Here is an 18,739-nt window from a genome sequence, read left to right as displayed (position 1 = left end):
GGAGGAACTTGCAATGCTGGCAACACGGACCACGGTCACCCTGGTGGTATAGTGGTGGTGGAGGCTGAGGATAAGGAGAAGAGCAAAAAACAGCCGAAATGAGGAAGCGTATACCCATGTGTGGGTGTGAAGCAGTGCATGGGAATACACCTCCCGAAATAACACAGTGGATTTGACTTTGTTACTCTGCTGTCATTTGGTGGTGATGAGAAGTCTGGCCCAATCCAGCCCTTGTTCATTTTGATAAGGGTCAGCTTGTCAGCATTGTCAGTTGACAGGCAAGTGCGCTTATCAGTTATAATTCCCCAAGCGGCACTAAAAACACGCTCCGATAACACACTAGCGGCAGGGCAGGCCAGGACCTCCAAGGCGTACAGAGCGAGTTCATTCCAAGTGTCCAGCTTGGATACCCAATAATTAAAAGGCACAGAGGGATCACGGAGGACGCTGGTACGGTTGGCAAGGTACTCCCTCACCATCTTTTGAAACTTTCCACTCCTTGTGAGAGTACCCCGCGCCTCAGGGCCTGTAAGCTGGGCGGGTCTCAGAAAACTGTCCCAGAACGTTGACAGTGTTTCCCTGCCTCTGCTGGATTGGAGTTGCGTCTCTCTCACCTGTACGCCTTGGTTGGGCAACGAACTGTGACCTCTGCCGCTAGCGTGTTCAGATGGGAATTTTTTTAACAGTTCTGCAGCAAGGGCCTTCTGGTACTGCCCCATTTTTGTAGACCTCTCCACCTCAGGAATAAGAGAGTGAAAGTTCTCGTTGTAGCGGGGGTCTAAAAGTGTCACCAACCAGTAATGACTGTCACCCAACATTTTGACAACGCGATTGTCACGGTTAAGGCAGCGTAACATAAAGTCAGCCATGCGTGCCAGACTGGTAACTGGCAAGACTTCCGTGTCCTCACCAAGATGACGACTGACCATGCTCTCCTCCTCCTCCTCCCCCCTGTCCTCAGGCCACCCACGCTGAACCGACGGTATGACAGTTGTACAGGTACTACCGTCTACAGCGCATGATACCAGCTCCTTTTCTTCCTCCTCCTCCTCTCCCTCATTGTCCCCCATCCGTTGGGATGAGATGAGGCTGGGCTATGTGTTATCGCCCGCTACGGCTTCTTGATCCATCTCATCATACTCTGGCTGCAATGCCTCATCTTTAATTCTCTGCAGAGAGCGTTGCAAAAGACAGACAAGTGGGATACTGATGCTAATGATGGCGTCATCGCCACTTACCATCTTGGTGGACTCCTCAAAGTTTGTCAGGATGGTACATATGTCAGACATCCAGGTCCACTCCTGAGGTCTTATGTGTGGAGTCTGACCTGAATATCGACGGCCTTGTTGCAGCTGGTACTCCACAACTGCTCTCTTCTGCTCGCAAATGCTTTGCAGCATGTGGAGGGTAGAGTTCCAACGTGTGGGGACATCACACACCAGTCGGTGTGCTGGAAGCTGGAAACGCTGCTGCAACACAGCAAGGGCGGCGGAAGCTGTAGCCGACTTCCGAAAATGAGCTGACAGGCGGCGTACTTTGACGAGCAGATCTGGCAACTCGGGGTACGATTTAAGAAACTGCTGAACCACGAGGTTAAGCACATGAGCCAGGCATGGTACGTGTGTGATCTCGCCTCGCCTCAGAGCCGCCACCAGGTTACGGCCATTGTCACACACGACCATGCCTGGATGTAATTTCAGCGGTCTCAGCCACAGATCTGCCTGCTCTTTCACAGCTGTCCACAACTCACAAGCAGTGTGAGGTTTATCACCTAAGCTTATGAGTTTCAGCACAGCCTGTTGCCGCTTGGCTGAGGCAGTACTGCAATGCTCCCAGCTTGTAACTGATGTGGTGATATCTGAGATGGAGGCTGAACATGAGGAGAAGGAGAAGGAGGATGATGCGCAGGAGCTGTACACTGTGGGGGCAACTCTGACATAGGGTCCGCAATCCTCGGTGTGGGGAGGATGTGTTTTGTCCCAAGGTCCGACTGGGTCCCGGCTTCCACTATGTTTACCCAGTGTGCCGTCAGGGAGATGTACCGTCCCTGGCCACAAGCACTTGTCCATGTGTCCATTGTCAGGTGGACTCTCCCAGTAACTGCGTTGTTGAGGGCACGGCAGATGTTTTGGGACACATGCTTGTGTAGTGTGGGGATGGCACACTGGGCAAAATAGTGTCGGCTGGGGACCGAGTGCCGAGGGACGGCCACCACCATAAGGTTGCGGAAGGATTCTGTCTCCACCAGCCTAAAAGGCAGCATTTCCAATGCAAGGCGTCGTGAAATGTGCGAATTTAGGACTGTGGCCTGTGGGGCGTTGGCTGCGAATTTGCGCTTTCGTTCAAAGGTCTGGGATATGGACAATTGAACGCTGCGGTGGGACGTGGACGTTGATGCTGTTTCATGAGAAACTGCAATAACAAGTGAAGACTGAGAGGAGGGGGATTGCCTTGCACGCACAACAGGGGGTTCTTCTACACGCACAACAGCGGAAGAAGCAGTGGTGACACTGGTCGTGGACCCTGGGGTGCTTTGCTGACATGTGCCTGATCATGCTAGTGGTGGTCAGGCTGGTAGTTTTGTCACCCGAGTAGTGAGATGCTCGGGCGAGTACCGAGCAGTGTCGAGCATTCTTGCTCAACACTAGTCTTTAACAGTATTGGTCTTCTAATATGGGCAAAAGGGAACGTTTGGGCCCCTTAGTTTCCAGTGCCTGGGTACAACTGCAGCACCTATTATAGATACTCCCCTGGTATCAGTATATACACAATGTACCTAACATTAGGGTACGGGTATGTACACAATGTACCTAACATTAGGGTACGGGTATGTGCACAATGTACCTAACGTTAGGGTACGGGTATGTGCACGTTGTACCTAACATTAGGGTACGGGTATGTGCACGTTGTACCTAACATTAGGGTACGGGTATGTGCACGTTGTACCTAACATTAGGGTACGGGTATGTGCACGTTGTACCTAACATTAGGGTACGGGTATGTGCACAATGTACCTAACATTAGGGTACGGGTATGTGCACATCGGTACCTAACATTAGGGTACGGGTATGTGCACATCGGTACCTAACATTAGGGTACGGGTATGTGCACATCGGTACCTAACATTGGGGTACGGGTATGTGCACATCGGTACCTAACATTGGGGTACGGGTATGTGCACATCGGTACCTAACATTGGGGTACAGGTATGTGCACATCGGTACCTAACATTGGGGTACGGGTATGTGCACAATGTGTAAAAAGAACGCCAACAATTTCATGAAATCCGGCACTCATTTAAAGATTTTTATTGGAATCAAAGAATAGTGTATAGAATATTAACGTTTCGGTCTCTGTGACCTTCTTCAGAATAAACACTGAAATAACAAAGAAATACAAAAGTGTTAAATTCTGAGAGCAAGGTAGACAATAAGTGATTCAAAAAATAATGCAAGACTATGTACAAAAAAAGGGGAGGGAACAACAGAATAAAAAATTAACACAGGTATGCAAACCTATCCATAGGCATGTCAGAATCTATCCAGCAGTTTTTTGTACATAGTCTTGCATTATCTGTTGAATCACTTATTGTCTACCTTGCTCTCAGAATTTAACACTTTTGTATTTCTTTGGTATTTCAGTGTTTATTCTGAAGAAGGTCAGAGACCGAAATGTTAAAATTCTATACACTATTCTTTGATTCCAATAAAAATCTTTAAATATGTACCTAATGTACCTAACATTAGGGTAAAGGCGTGTGCACATTGTACCTAACATTAGGGCACGGGTATGTGCACATTGTACCTAACATTAGGGTAAAGGTGTGTGCACATTGTACCTAACATTAGGGTAAAGGTGTGTGCACATTGTACCTAACATTAGGGTACGGGTATGTGCACATTGTACCTAACATTAGGGTACGGGTATGTGCACATTGTACCTAACATTAGGGTACGGGTATGTGCACATTGTACCTAACATTAGGGTACGGGTATGTGCACATTGTACCTAACATTAGGGTATGAATATTTATGTAATGAAACTACTCTTTAAATTCTATTAACCTCCTTGCAGCAGTGTGGAGAATGAGTATGTTGTGGACAATGCCACCTTTCTGCTCTGCACCAGTCTCCATCATCCCCACCCCCCCAGCGGTGTCAGTGGAAGCTGTAAAGTGATCTCTCCCTTTCTGTGTTTTTCCCATCAGAGTAAGAAGACCTATGAGCAGAGGTGTCGTGAGAAGGACGAGGCGGAGATGAACGTCTCTCGCTGCAACAAGAACAACATGAATCAAAAGCAACAAGACAAGGTATTGTAGGATGCACCCAGGAGTGGGCGAATGTTGGAACCATAGTACGTTAACCTTTGGATATTTTTTTCCATCGTTTTTTTTTTCGTCCGCACCTTCGAAGGGCCATAGCTATTGACGTGGTCGTACGAGGGCTTGTTTTTTGCTGTATGAAATGACACCATTCATTTTACCATACAACGTACTGAAAAACTAGAGAAATTGCGGAGAAATGGTGAAAAAAAACACTTTTTTTTTTATTATTATTGTTGGGGGGGATGCGACTGTTTTTTGGTTTTTACGTCATTCATTGAGTTGTAACAACGACCTGGTAATATGATTCTCCGCTCCGGGTCAGTATGATCACGGTGATACCAAACCTACTGTTTGTTTTATTATTATTATTTCAGTGCAAAAAAAAAATTGTCTATGTCTTAATTTTTTGACACTTTTTTTTTTTTTTTTTGTTGATGAAGCTTTGTAAAGTTTTATTTTTTGTGTGCCGAGCTGTAATTTTTAGTGGTACCATTTTGGGGTACTTATGGCGTTTTGTTTGCTTTTTATTGCATTTTTTGTGGGAGGTGCGGTGGTGTTAAGGGTTTTTTTTCTGTAAAGGGTTAACTTATATTTTAAGTAATTTCATGTTTTTGATAGATTGCACCTTTTATAGACAGGGAAAATACCAAATATGATTATTTTATTTTAATTTCTTAATTTTTAAATAGGAAAAATTAAGGCAATTAGGATCTTTAGGGAATTTTTTTATAATTTTGAAAAAAACTTTTTTTTCTTAACTGTACACTATTTTTTTTTAAGAAGGAGGTAGGGAAGAGGGGAAAGGTGAGCTCCGGTCACGCTGGTAACATAGATGAATCAGTTGGGTGCCGTACCTGCTGGTGATTGCAGCTGACAGAGAAAAACGAGGGTAGTTTCCGGCACAACCGAAGGGATAAAAAATGTAAGTTTATTGAATCAAGTTAAAAGTCCATTTAAAGTTAAAAACTTCAACATCCAAATGAACTTTTAACTTGACTCAATAAACTTACATTTTTCATTCAGTAGGTTGTGCCGGAAACTGCCCTAGTTTTTCTCACTATTTTTTTTTAGTTTTCATAGAGAACGTGAACCTGCGATTGTTTGATAGCCTATACCATGTACCATGCACTGCAATGCTTCAGCCTGTGGCGCCGAGGGGTTAATGTCATGCAGCTTTTAGGGTACAGCCACTTGGGACTAAAATCTGCAATGGCAAAAAATCCAACTAAATTGTGAGATTTCATTGTGAAAATACTGCAGATTTTCCGGTTATTGCACCCAAATAGCAAAATCCGTGGGGAAAATCTGCAACATAACTTGACATGCTGAAAATCCAAAATCTGCAGCATACCCGCCAAATACCAACTTACCACAATGGTATAGTCATAAGTAAGGGACTTTCAGTAATTTCTGTGGCCAAGTTTATGTTATATGGATCTGAATGGCATAGTATCTGCTAGGACAGTCATAAAAATTTCTGCAAAAAATTTGTGTGTGAATATATTCTAAGTGTAAGGTGGCTAACGGTCGCATAGTCGATGGGAGGTATGTATCACAGAGATGGCTGTCCTCTGTGATGTAACCCGGAGTGTTGCTCTAGTGCATGGAAGCACTAAGAGGACTGTTTGATGAACCTGGGACCATTTTACTCGTAGTTTGGAGAGTTGGGCGGGTCTAGCTACCCACATACCTCACCTCTGGGTGTGGTTAACAACCTATAAAATGGAGGCCGTTTGTTTGGCACAAGGTCTGTGTGTTGTGGTCTCCAGACAGAGCCAGTATACTGGATGCTAACCAGCCTGTAGGCCCACAGGACTGGCTAAGCAAAGACTTGCTTAAAGGACACTTTACTTTGTTTGCCTGAACTAAAGGCTCTTTGTATTCCTCTTTGCTTTTTGGTTTATGAAGTAATAAACAGACATGGACTTTTAAAGGAACACGCTTCCTGTTTTCCTCCCGTCTCACCCAAGTGAGTAAAAACCCTACATAAGCCACGGGCTAGGCTACGGCCTCAGATGCACAATCAGAGTAGGACCCTTCTTAGTTCTGTGAATCGCCTGTAGGCCGGTGTTCTAAACTTGTTTCTTGTTATTTCATACAGATTTATGCAAAATTGGCTCATTCAAAGGTGACAGCAGAAGATGCCGGTAAGCCATTATTATACCCATACAATAGTCGTATTTGAAGTCCCTCTGTGCCTAGATGTGCTGCACTGAGGGGTTGTAGTGTTCTGTAATCTTCACAGCAGAACTGTCACCAGATTTCACATTACATACTGCAGACATTATTACATTTTTCTTAGGCCTGATGTAGCTGGTCTACTAACTATAAAAATCCATAGGCTACTTAGTGTCCCTCCTCTCTGCTGCTGAATCTCCTCTCACCTAGGCTGATTGGCAGCTCCTCATTGTTCCTCTTACATGCTGCTTAATATCCTCCCACCTGGCTTGATTGACATCTCTCATTCCACCTAGCCTGATTGGCAGTTCCTCAGTGTTCCTCCTCCCTGTTACAGAATCTCCACCCACCTAGCCTTATTAACAACGCCTCATTGTCCCTCCTCCTTACTGCTGCTGAATTTCCTCCCATCTAGTCTGATTGATAGCTCCTCCCGGTCTCTCCTCCCTACCCAGGTAGCCTTATTGACAGCTTCTCAATGTTCCTCTTCCCTGTTGCAGATATCTCACAATGCATAGTACAAGCTGCAGGCATCAGTCAGGCTCTGTGGGTGGAAATTGAATAGCTGTCAGTCAGCGCTTTTGCTCTTTAGCTTGACTTATAAAATTATCATCTTAATATCAGAATTATACAGCCATACAGACATGGATTTCTATAATATGTACAGCAGTCTCATCAGGTCTAAAATATATTTAATAATGTTTGCAGTTTCAAATGCAAAATCTGATGTTAAGGAGCTTTAAGTAGGTGCAGGAGTTGCAGTCGCATCCGAGCCCTGGAGCATAAGGGGGCACAAAGATCACTTTGATCGATATGAGAAGACAGTGATATTTAGGGGCCCAGTAGATGTTGCATTGAGGCCACTGGTCTAGAGCCCAGTGCAAAATCTGTAACCAGGTCCCCACCTGCCATTTATAATACTGGCTTCTATTCGGGCAGAGGGTTCTTTGAGCCTCCTTAGGTATCAGGGCCAGTGCTACCTCTGCCCCCTAGATCGGTGGCACTGATCTCAATACAGTCAGGGTATGACCTCCCCTTTTATACATGGAGATGTGAAGCTCAGGAGCCAGGCTTTCATGTTTATACTTTCTACATGTATGTGAGTCAGTCTGGTCTCTTGGGCTCATACTGATCTGCGAGAAAAAAGGATGAGTGCAATCTGATAAAAAAAAAAATCGGATTGCACTCTGACTAATGTTATTCTATGATTGCCTGCTCATCTGCAATTTTTTTTACTCCGCTCGGACTGAGAAAAAAATCGCAGCATGCTGCATTTTGCCGCGTATATCGGACAATACACGTCAATTCAAGTCAATGGGTGTAAAAAAAAAACACGGCACTCAGACCATGCGTGTGCCATCCAATTTTTACGCACCCTTCTCCTAGAAAACCTGACATTTCATCAGCCGACTACAGTAAATTCACAGTGTGACCCGTCAGAATAGAAAATGGCAGAGCTTAGCTCCAGGGCAGTGTAGTGGTGATGTTATAGAGGTAGATGTTGCTGTGCAGTGTAGTGCAGGTGGTGGCGCAGATAATAATTCTAGGACACAGTGGGGTGCAGTCTTCAGATTTACTCACAGTTGTTGAACTCCAAGTTCCCAGTACCAGGGTAACCTCCCACGCCGTCCTGTGTTTACCAAGGCAGGGGTTCAGCAAACTCCCAGGCATTTCAGGAGTACGTAACGGGACCCCATTCTGTGTGCCTTCCTCGGTCGTCTTCCTGCGCTGGCTCTCACCTTCCTGCCCTGCGCCTCGCAACCAGTGTCCCAAGCCGGCAACCTCGGATTTTGGCGGGCAGCCTGCAGTCCCCTGAATCCTATGTGGCTACCTTTTTAGCGATTTAGTTACGGTAGTGAGCAGCTGCACCCTGAAAGTACAGAAGCCTCCGGTTTCTAGCTGAGCCTTGCAGTTCTCCACTAGTTAGGGGCCAGTCCCCTTTGCGGCCTGAACCCTCCACGTTCCTTGTAGATTCAGGCGCACGGGTGGCTTCCGCACTCACCGTGCCCCTGGGATCCCCTCTGTTCCTGGAGCCTTCCCTCTGCTCCAGTCCTCTTCCAGCCTGTCCTCCTGGGCCTCTCAATCTAGGCCCTCTTCTCTGAGCAGAGCTCCTACAGAGCTCCTGCTCCCACTACTTCTCCTCTCAGACTGCTCTGAACACTCCCAAGATGGCTCCCTTTTTATACTCCCACTGCAGTGCTCCCCTGTGCTGTTTCCTCCACCCACACCCACTACATGGTTCCCCCTCTCTCGGTCCCCCCCCACTTCCAACCAGGGACAGGGCTCAGCATAAGGCAGTGCATCTTGCCCCGCCTGCTGGTCTGGAAGGGTGTAGTGTTGGATGCAGGTGGGTGGGTCCCGGGCAGTACTCCATCCTTACCTGAGTGTGAGATACCACACCTCTGGGTGAGATGCAGTACCTCTGTGGCGACTGAACCCGCAGGGGCGCCACAGCTGTATACTTAGCTTTTACTGCTTATTAAAATGGGGGACCCCCCAAAAAATTACGTTGGGTCTCCCCTATAACGAATAACCAGCAAAACCTAGGCTAGGAAGGGGCCATGGATATTGGCCCCCTTTTAGACTTAATACATCAGCTCTCAGCCACCCCAGAAATGGCAAATCCGGAAGATATGCCAATCCTGGCCCTTAGCCTCCGCCCTTCCCACTTGCCCTGGCACAGTAGCAAGTGGGGTAATAGTTGTGGGGTTGATGTCAGCTTTGTATTGCCAGCTGACATCAAGCCCACGAGTTAGTAATGGAGAGGAGTCTAGAATAAAGTCCTTTAATAGAAATAGACACAGACTCCTTTATTATATTAAACACCCCCCTTTTACTCATTTATTATGGAAACAGAAAAAATAATAAACCACCATATTCCTCACCTGTCCGACGAGAAGATAATCCATTTGTCCCTTGACGAGTCTAGCTCTGCTACATCTAGATGTCTTGCTGAACGGTGCCAGCGTTTAGCCCAACATCCAGCAGAGACACTGAGCTGCGCATGATAGTGCAGCATCACTGCCTCGCGGTACCATGAGAAAGGTCACTGGACATGAAGAACCCCGGTCACCTCACTCACAGCTCGCGCTAACGTCAGTGAGGTGACCCGGGTTCATCAGCTATGAACTCTGGTGACCTTTCTCATGGCACCACTAGGCACTCATTTTAACTGATGTCGACTTTCCCTCAGCTGGTTATTAAAATTTCAGGGCACCCCATTTTTTTGTTTATTACTTAAATACATGTACAATAAGATAAACACGCAAAGCACTGATTATATAAGTAACTATGGGGTTGATGATAAAGACACCGTTCCTTTATTTATTCCAGATAAAACATACCAGCAAAATGTTAGTCAGCTGGACCGAGTACGGGAAGACTGGCAGAAGGAGCACATTATGACTTGTATGGTAACGTACCATCATTGATAGTCCTGACGTAGATGCTGCAAGGACATGTTCACACATGGGGTGTTATGCTTGTGTAGTATGTCTCTCAGGAATAAAAGGTTATACATTAAAAAAATGCAACTGATCCAGCTAGTTCTTGTACAGACTAGATATCCTGACTCTGCTGTGCCTAGTGATGCCTGCGGGTGCAGAGATAGCCCTAATCACAGACTAGGAGATGGCAACTTGACCTAAGTGCCTAATAAGGCAGTCAAATTGCTTCACTTTCCTCATAAAGAACCGGAGGGCAGAGCAGAGTGAGAATTACCTACAAGAGGAGAAGTGTGCTGAACAAATGAAAGATCCCAGAGTGAATAAAGTAAATAACGAAATACCAAACAAAGAATAAAGCAAGTACTGTTGACAAATATACAGCCTACTTACTAAAGATAAACAGAAGATTGGTATACTTTGTAGCTAAGAAACAACAACGCGAAAAGCCTTAGTTCAAAGCTTACAGACTGGCTCCAAACATTAATACAATGTCAGAAAATCTAAATAAATCTATCACCAGCAGCAAACGCCCGCCAGGGGACAGAATATAAAGCTGCACCCAAAAGGTGATATGCGGACAAATGAAAACACCTGTGTTTAGCTAGTCAGCTACAAAGGATTGGGCATGTTTAAATCCAACTGCCTGATCTTTTTTTTTCTTTTCCTCACCATCTGTCCTTGGGGTTTGGAAACTTGGTGAGTTGATCCTTCCGAAATTGATAAAGAAAATGTGTCCCTAATGTGTATGACAACCTTAAAGGGTTAGTTCCATCCTAGACATTTATGGTACAGGAACCCTCACCTGTCTTGAGAAAAAGGCCATTTCTTGCCCTGCGAGTAGTTCAGAGGAGGCTATGCATGCGCGGCTCGCTCCATTCACTTCTATAGGAGTGTGCTTGACCATTTTTTTTTTTTTTTTTTGTATTCCAATAAGAATGAATGGAGAAAACTGCACATGCGTGACCACTGCTCCATTCCTGTGGACCCCTTTCTCAAGAGATGCTGGGACCCACACCTATTTTATGGCGTATTTTGGGGATATACCATCTGCCCTGGATTATCCTAATTTGGTTAGGCAATAAAAGGTAGCACTCCTAAAAAAAAAACAAAAAAAAACCTTATGTACACTTTTTTTTTTTTCAAAACACTTTGTACTAAAAAAAAAATAAATTATTTAACCTCCAAATGATAAAAAAGTCTCGTTCACCGTTCCACAATTACAAAAAATTCCCCCCAAAAATGTAAAACAAATGATTTTGATTGTCACTAATTTTTTTACCTCATGTGTGAAAATAGATAAGATAGAAAAAGTCTACACACCCTTTTTAAAAATGTCAGAGTTTTTTTTCCCATGTAAAAAAAAAAACAACAAAAAAAACATACCAAGAAGAATCATTTCAGAACTTTTTCCACCTTTTATGTTACCCATAATCTGTACAATTCCATTGAAAAATAAACTGAAATCATTTTGGAGGGAGGAAGTAAAAATAACAAAACTAAAAATAATGTGGTTGCATAAGTGTGAGCACCCCCTTATAATTGGGGATGTGGTTGTATTCATAATTAGCCAATCACATTCACACTCCTGCTACACAGTAGTCAGTGCACGGCCGCCATCATTTACAGTGATTCTGATTAAACCCATATAAAAAGTTTAGCTTCTAGGAGGATTTCACTGACTTATAATGACACCTTGCCTAAGTTTTTTTTCTTCATTAATTTACTTAGTTTTTTATTAGTTTCCTCCAATTACTGTGACTTTTATTTATTTTTTGTTCTCTTTACAATATGTATTGCAATCTAGAAAATAGAATTCTTTTATATAGAACCGAAAAAATATACATCAGTTTGAAAAAATTATATTATTAGCTGTTCTAGTGTCTAGAATAAAATTAATGGATGTACACCCTACAGTAAGTAATTAGATAATACATGTTAAAAACATAGGTTACTTAGAAAAAAAAATAATAGCCATCCCACTACGACAAGGTGTACCCATTCAATAAATTTTTGTAGTTGAATTTTACAGCAAAATTTGTAGTCCGTAAGCCGCTTACAACACAGCAAAGGGATCTCATTGATGAAAGTTATCAGTAAGGAGGTTAGAAACATATATATTCTTTTTTTTTTACAAGGCATTAGATAGATATCCGATTTGTATTGATGGTTGTGTTCTCCATATGGTGATGGTCATTTATCCATCTTGGTTTCTAGTTCTTTGAGAATCAGGAGTGGGATAGAATAAACTATTACAGGAACTCTGTGTGGACACACGTTAATCAGCTGTCTCAGGACTGTGTCAACACCGATGAGGTAAGTCTATAATAGGGATATACCTGTGATTTACAAGGATATTCTCTAGTGAGGTCTGGTGGGGGCAGGCAAGACATTGACTTCTATGGATGCTAGTGATGCCTGTTGTGGGGCAGGCGAGACATTGACTTCAATGGATGCTAGTGATGCCTGGTGGGGGCAGGTGAGACATTGACTTTTATGGCTGCTAGAGATGTCTGGTGGGGGCAGGCGAGATATTGACTTCTATGGCTGCTAGTGATGTCTGGTGGGGGCAGGCGAGACATTGACTTCTATGGCTGCTAGTGATGTCTGGTGGGGGCAGGCGAGACATTGACTTCTATCGCTGCTAGTGATGTCTGATGACTTCTATGGATGCATAAAATGGCAAATGAATTGGCTAAGGGAAGGAAGGTAACTGGGGTGAAATGTGAATTCTTCTTCACCTCCTGACATTCGGATCTGTTCCATCTAGATGTGTGAAGAAGTCCGGAGAGCACTGGAAGGCTGCAACATTGAGAAAGATATAGAACACTTTACAGAAGGCCACAAAACAGGAGATAAACCTCCAGGTACGTCTCTAAAGAGCAGTTACAGGGGTTGCCCCATGGAGTCAAATCGGAATGTACATCATCTGTGATTGCCAAGAGAAGCCTCATCTGAACAGCGGCCACCGCAGGGGGTCAGTGAGACTTGCCGATCCATGTAATGCTCTAGAACCGATCTGACATCATGGATTTCAACTCGGGGGGGAAATAAATACATAAAAAAAAAAGGGAACAACACTTTACAAAGGATATTGAGGGCCACACACCACATACAGGACACAAGGATGACCTCCATCACTATACTAGTAGATTGCAGATGGTTCCAGCTCATGCCGACAGTGAACCTCACCTGCTGCTGGGGGTCTCTCACCTGTTATGTGGTCGGTAATTTCACAAAATATCCAATACCTTTATTCTTCTATGTCTGCTGAGTTAAATGTATCACAAAATTAGTAGTGGCGAACCACAAGGACAAGGCAGCAGCACAGCTTTATATGCTTGTTTTTTTTTTAGCTCCCATTCACTATGAGAATTTCTACAACAGCCCCAGGAGCGCAACACCGGTGATAAGGTGAGACCAGCACTGCACCCTGGGTGATACCATCTGCTGTGTTACTGAATGTGGAGTGTCCGGTACCCTAAGTGTTGGCGTCATTATCCTGTTCCCCAAGTGTCAGTATTTTATTGTCCTGCACCCTAAGTGTCGGCGCCCTTGTCCTGCACCCTAAGTGTCGGCGCCCTTGTCCTGCACCCTAAGTGTCGGCGCCCTTGTCCTGCACCCTAAGTGTCGGCGCCCTTGTCCTGCACCCTAAGTGTCGGCGTCCTTGTCCTGTACCCCATCTTGTAATAGCTAGATAAGTGTACTGATCTGTCAGAATTACATGGATCATAGCTGTGTGCTCTGTCAGTCAGTATCACATATCTGTTCTGTATATCCGTTACAATAACCGGCTCTTCCTTATACATTGCTGCACGTTCTTATTTTCTATGGTATTTTCCAGGCGAGGTCCATTGCAGACGCCCAGCACAGCGCCAGGTGAGCGCTCGAAAGGTCCTATATTTGCATTGTGCACTTTGATAGTCAAAGCATCTCCATTCTTCTATCCTATATGTAATCGTAATGGAGTAATGGAATGGGCCACAGTAACTGAACACTGCTGCTACATGGCCATACATACAGGGGTATTAAAGGGACTCTCCAACAGGACTTACTAGGACAGCAAATCTACCCAGTTATTGAGTCTTAGATGGCCTCATAGCTAGGTGGAGGTGTTATTCAGGGTTGTGGGAAAGCTGGGTGATGAGTCTGGTGGTGTGGGGGGGCCACACTGCAGAGATAATTTTCCATGTTTCTCCTTTATCTACAGATGATCCTGCCTATGCCACGGTGGGAGATTTCAATCTGTATCAATAACAGTGGATGTGAGTATCTTGTGCGCTGTATTTTACAAATAATATGCAAATATATAGATGTCAGGATATAAGCCCCGTCCATATAAATTATAGAGGTGTCCACCGGGAGATGAGCAGTGCCGCATGTGCATAGCAGCTGCTATCCCTGACAATAAGCATGCACACTGGGGCATCTGACCAGAAGTCAGGAAAGAGGTTCTGTACAGCCGAAGTCTATCTTATGTGTAAAGTCAGATTAGGATGTCCAGGAAATATATATTTTATATGACAGAAATTTCATATATGTATACCATGGCTTAACTAGAGTCTGATGGGCCCCGGTACAAGTTTTAGCCCCGCCTTCCAATATATACACTGCTCAAAAAAATAAAGGGAACACTGAAATAACACATCCTAGATCTGAATGAATGAAATATTCTCATTGAACACTTTGTTCTGTACAAAGTTGAATGTGCTGACAACAAAATCACACAAAAATCATCAATGGAAATCAAATTTAGTAACCAATGGAGGCCTGGATTTGGAGTCACCCCCAAAATTAAAGTGGAAAAACACACTACAGGCTGATCCAACTTTGATGTAATGTCCTTAAAACAAGTCAAAATGAGGCTCAGTATTGTGTGTGGACTCCACGTGCCTGTATGACCTCCCTACAACGCCTGGGCATGCTCCTGATGAGGTTGTGGATGGTCTCCTGTGGGATCTCCTCCCAGACCTGGACTAAAGCATCTGCCAACTCCTGGACAGTCTGTGGTGCAACGTGACGTTGGTGGATGGAGCGAGACATGATGTCCCAGATGTGCTCAATCGGATTCAGGTATGGGGAACGGGTGGGCCAGTCCATAGCTTCAATGCCTTCATCTTGCAGGAACTGCTGACACACTCCAGCCACATGAGGTCTGGCATTGTCCTGCATTAGGAGGAACCCATGGCCAACCGCACCAGCATATGGTCTCACAAGGGGTCTGAGGATCTCATCTTGGTACCGAATGGCAGTCAGGCTGCCTCTGGCAAGCACATGGAGGGCTGTGCGGTCCTCCAAAGAAATGCCACCCCACTCCATTACTGACCCACTGCCAAACCGGTCATGCTGAGGGATGTTGCAGCAGATTTCTCTCCACGGCGTCTCCAGACTCTGCCACGTCTGTCACATGTGCTCAATGTGAACCTGCTTTCATCTGTAAAGAGCACAGGGCGCCAGTGGCGACTTTGCCAATACTGGTGTTCTGTGGCAAATGCCAAGCGTCCTGCACGGTGTTGGGCTGTGAGCACAACCCCCATCTGTGGACGTCGGGCCCTCATACCACCCTCATGGAGTCGGTTTCTAACCGTTTGTGCAGACACATGCACATTTGTGGCCTGCTGGAGGTCATTTTGCAGGGCTCTGGCAGTGCTCCTCCTGTTCCTCCTTGCACAAAGGCGAAGGTAGCGGTCCTGCTGCTGGGTTGTTGCCCTCCTACGTCCCCCTCCACGTCTCCTGGTGTACTGGCCTGTCTCCTGGTAGCGCCTCCAGCCTCTGGACACTACGCTTCTTGCCACAGCTCGCATTGATGTGCCATCCGGGATGAGCTGCACTACCTGAGCAACTTCTGTGGGTTGTAGAGTCCGTCTCATGCTACCACTGGTGTGAAAGCACAACCAACATTCAAAAGTGACCAAAACATCAGCCAGAAAGCATTGGTACTGAGATGTGGTCTGTGGTCCCCACCTGCAGAACCACTCCTTTATTGAGGGTGTCTTGATAATTGCCAATAATTTCCATCTATTGTCTATTCCATTTGCACAACAGCATGTGAAATTGATTGTCAATCAGTGTTTCTTCCTAAGTGGACAGTTTGATTTCACAGAAGTTTGATTTACTTGGAGTTATATTCTGTTGTTTAAGTGTTATCTTTATTTTTTTGAGCAGTGATATCTATATCTCCATCCCTCTTCCTGATATATATATCCCCTATCCTGGTATATGTCCCCCATTTTGCCGCTGTTCTTTAATATATAGAAAAAAATAAACCATTAAATGCAGATACAAATCATGAGGCTCCATAGCAGAAGTTTAATGCACCTACATAGTCCTCCATATAGTACAATGCGCTTCCCATAGTCCTCCATATAATACAATGCACTTCCCATAGTCCTTCATATCATACAATGCACTTCCCAGTCCTCCATACAGTAGAATGCACTCCCCATAGTCCTCCATATAGTATAATGCACTCCCCATAGTCCTCCATACAGTATAATGTATATTAAATTAACCTAATGAGGTCATGAAAATAACTAGGCAGTAGAAAACTGAACAAAATAGCCAAAAAAGAGAAACTCACTTAGAAAAGCAAACAATAATAAATCTTTATTCAATACAATTACAGACAGTAAAAACACAAAAAAAAGTAAAAGGATTGCCTATAGAGGCAAGAATGGTAATTATACAGAAAATTTCTGTACCCTTCAAATGTGCTCAGCAGCATATACGGTATAAATGTTAAGCTAGAAAACATAATTAAATGGTATTATAGCCCACATGTAGAAATACATACCCAGTAGATCAGAGTTGTTTGACAGAAGACAGCTGAATGCCGTCAAAGGACATAAAGTATCTCCCCCTGGTGGTATAATGTAACACAACTGATACAAGAGTTCTAAAAAGTATACATGTTACAAAATTAAATGGATGCAAAATGAATAATCAAGGAAGATTTTGGAACAGCATTTTGTGTAAAAATGCTAAACTACCCCAGACAGTGTCACATACTACAGAATAAATAAAGTGCTAGTGCTCAATTGACATAATAGTGAAACACTACTGGGGCAGTGAATGCAAAAGCACACAAATGTCAGGCGCACCCTAGTGGGCTGAGTAAACATAGGCAGAGAGAACACATTAGAAGGTAGGTAGACACATGATAATTACTACAATTGACCCTCTGACGCGCGTCACACATGAATGCTTCTTCAGAAAGGGTGTGTAGGCCATATGTGGGCCATAATACCATTTAATTATGCATGTTTTCTATCTTAAAGTTTATATATGCTGCTGAGCACATTTGAAGAGCAAAGAATTTTGCTGCATAATTACCATTATTATCAGCCTCTGCAGTCAATCCTTTTACCTTTTTGTGTTTTATTGTCTGTAATTGTATTGAATAAAGATTAATGATTGTTTTTCTAAGGGAGTTTCTCTTTTTTGGCTATTTTGTAGTATAATGCACAGCCCATAGTCCTCCATCTAGTATAATGCACAGCCCATAGTCCTCCATCTAGTATAATGCACAGCCCATAGTCCTCCATCTAGTATAATGCACAGCCCATAGTCCTCAATACAGGATAAGGCACAGCCCATAGTCCTCAATACAGGATAAGGCACAGCCCATAGTCATCCAGGAAGTAGTATAGCCACCATGTACTCACTGATTAAAAAGAAACTAAAAAAAAAAAATAATACTCACCTTCCCTCCGCTCCCCTGACGCCCAGCATTCTCTTCTGAAGTCGGAAGCTGACTTCAGCATACAAGCATCAGGAACACATGACGTCACTCACTGCCATGCCCCTGTCACTGGTGTGTCATGGTTGACAGACAGTCATACAGTGTCCGACTGTAGAAGGTCCCTGCGTTTAGCCTTACAAACATCTCCCTGATCCTTTTAGCATGCCTCTCTTTAGGACCCAGTGGTGATCCTCACCTTGCTTGGGGATTATACATTTCCCTTTAGGACCCTGAGGTATCCTCCCCTTTCTGTTAGTCAGCAGTTCCTTGCTGTGTCCTTAAATATACTCAGATTGCTCAGAGAGTTGCTGGTGATAGCGTGTTATACCTAATCAGGCCTGGGATTCTAGTAGTCGACTAGAATTACCTTGGAGTTCCTTCGTGGATTGTTGCCGGCTTTCTCCGGTGTCATCTTGGAGCGAAGTGTATTCCCCTGTTTGTTTCCCCTGTGTGTACTTTAGTTGTAGTGAGGCTGACTCAGTGCTCACCCCTCCCACTCCCTACCTAGGACCTACCCTTAGGGTCAGCTAGGGCCAGGTTTCCTGCTCGGCGATAGGGGCAGAACCTATTTAGGGTCTATAGGGAAGTTAGGGTTTGTTTAGGGGTCTCCACACTCTCTTTCCCTAGTGGTAGGGCTCCCTCCACTTTTCCCGTCGTTATGCGCAGGATACTGGATTCTCTCCATACCTGGCATGATAGCGCCCACGGTCACGCCAGCCCTCTCGACGTCAGCTGATGGCCTCTGATTGGCCGGCAGCGTGTATTGTATTACTGCGCATGGATCAGATGGGTCTGTGCATGGCAATACACTTCTGCTGGATGTGCGTCCGAAGACGCACATTCAGCTGAAGTATTTGCTGGCATCAGCGGACCCTTCACCCACCCGGCCCGGTCGCAGCGGCGACTGCTGCAACCTCATTACTTACGCCCCTGTATATATATTATATTAATAAAAAAAATAAGAGTTGTGAGGTACAGAGTTTAAAGGGGCAAATGGATTAGAATTTTTAATATTGGTTATTGATAGCACTACTATTATAATGACTGGAAGCA

General features: G+C 44.6%; 1 protein-coding gene across 1 annotated transcript in view; it reads left to right on the top strand.

The window, feature by feature from the left end:
- PSTPIP2 (proline-serine-threonine phosphatase interacting protein 2) overlaps positions 1-18,739 on the top strand; it is a 128,413-nt gene that overhangs the window by 107,905 nt on the left and 1,769 nt on the right. Inside the window, exons 7-14 of the mRNA XM_073655078.1 lie at positions 4,208-4,309; positions 6,426-6,471; positions 9,836-9,915; positions 12,163-12,261; positions 12,716-12,812; positions 13,302-13,359; positions 13,790-13,824; positions 14,156-14,210. Of these exons, the coding sequence (XP_073511179.1) occupies positions 4,208-4,309; positions 6,426-6,471; positions 9,836-9,915; positions 12,163-12,261; positions 12,716-12,812; positions 13,302-13,359; positions 13,790-13,824; positions 14,156-14,202 (564 nt within the window). The 3' untranslated portion in view covers positions 14,203-14,210. The remainder of the gene's footprint in view (positions 1-4,207; positions 4,310-6,425; positions 6,472-9,835; positions 9,916-12,162; positions 12,262-12,715; positions 12,813-13,301; positions 13,360-13,789; positions 13,825-14,155; positions 14,211-18,739) is intronic.

The sequence above is a fragment of the Phyllobates terribilis genome, unplaced genomic scaffold (genome assembly GCF_046119375.1).
Source record: "Phyllobates terribilis strain yellow unplaced genomic scaffold, ASM4611937v1 Scaffold_1__5_contigs__length_1240528914, whole genome shotgun sequence".
NCBI classification, from domain to species: Eukaryota; Metazoa; Chordata; class Amphibia; order Anura; family Dendrobatidae; genus Phyllobates; species Phyllobates terribilis.
The sequence above is the reverse complement of the archived record's forward strand: the minus strand, read 5'-3'. Positions and strand labels throughout refer to the sequence as shown.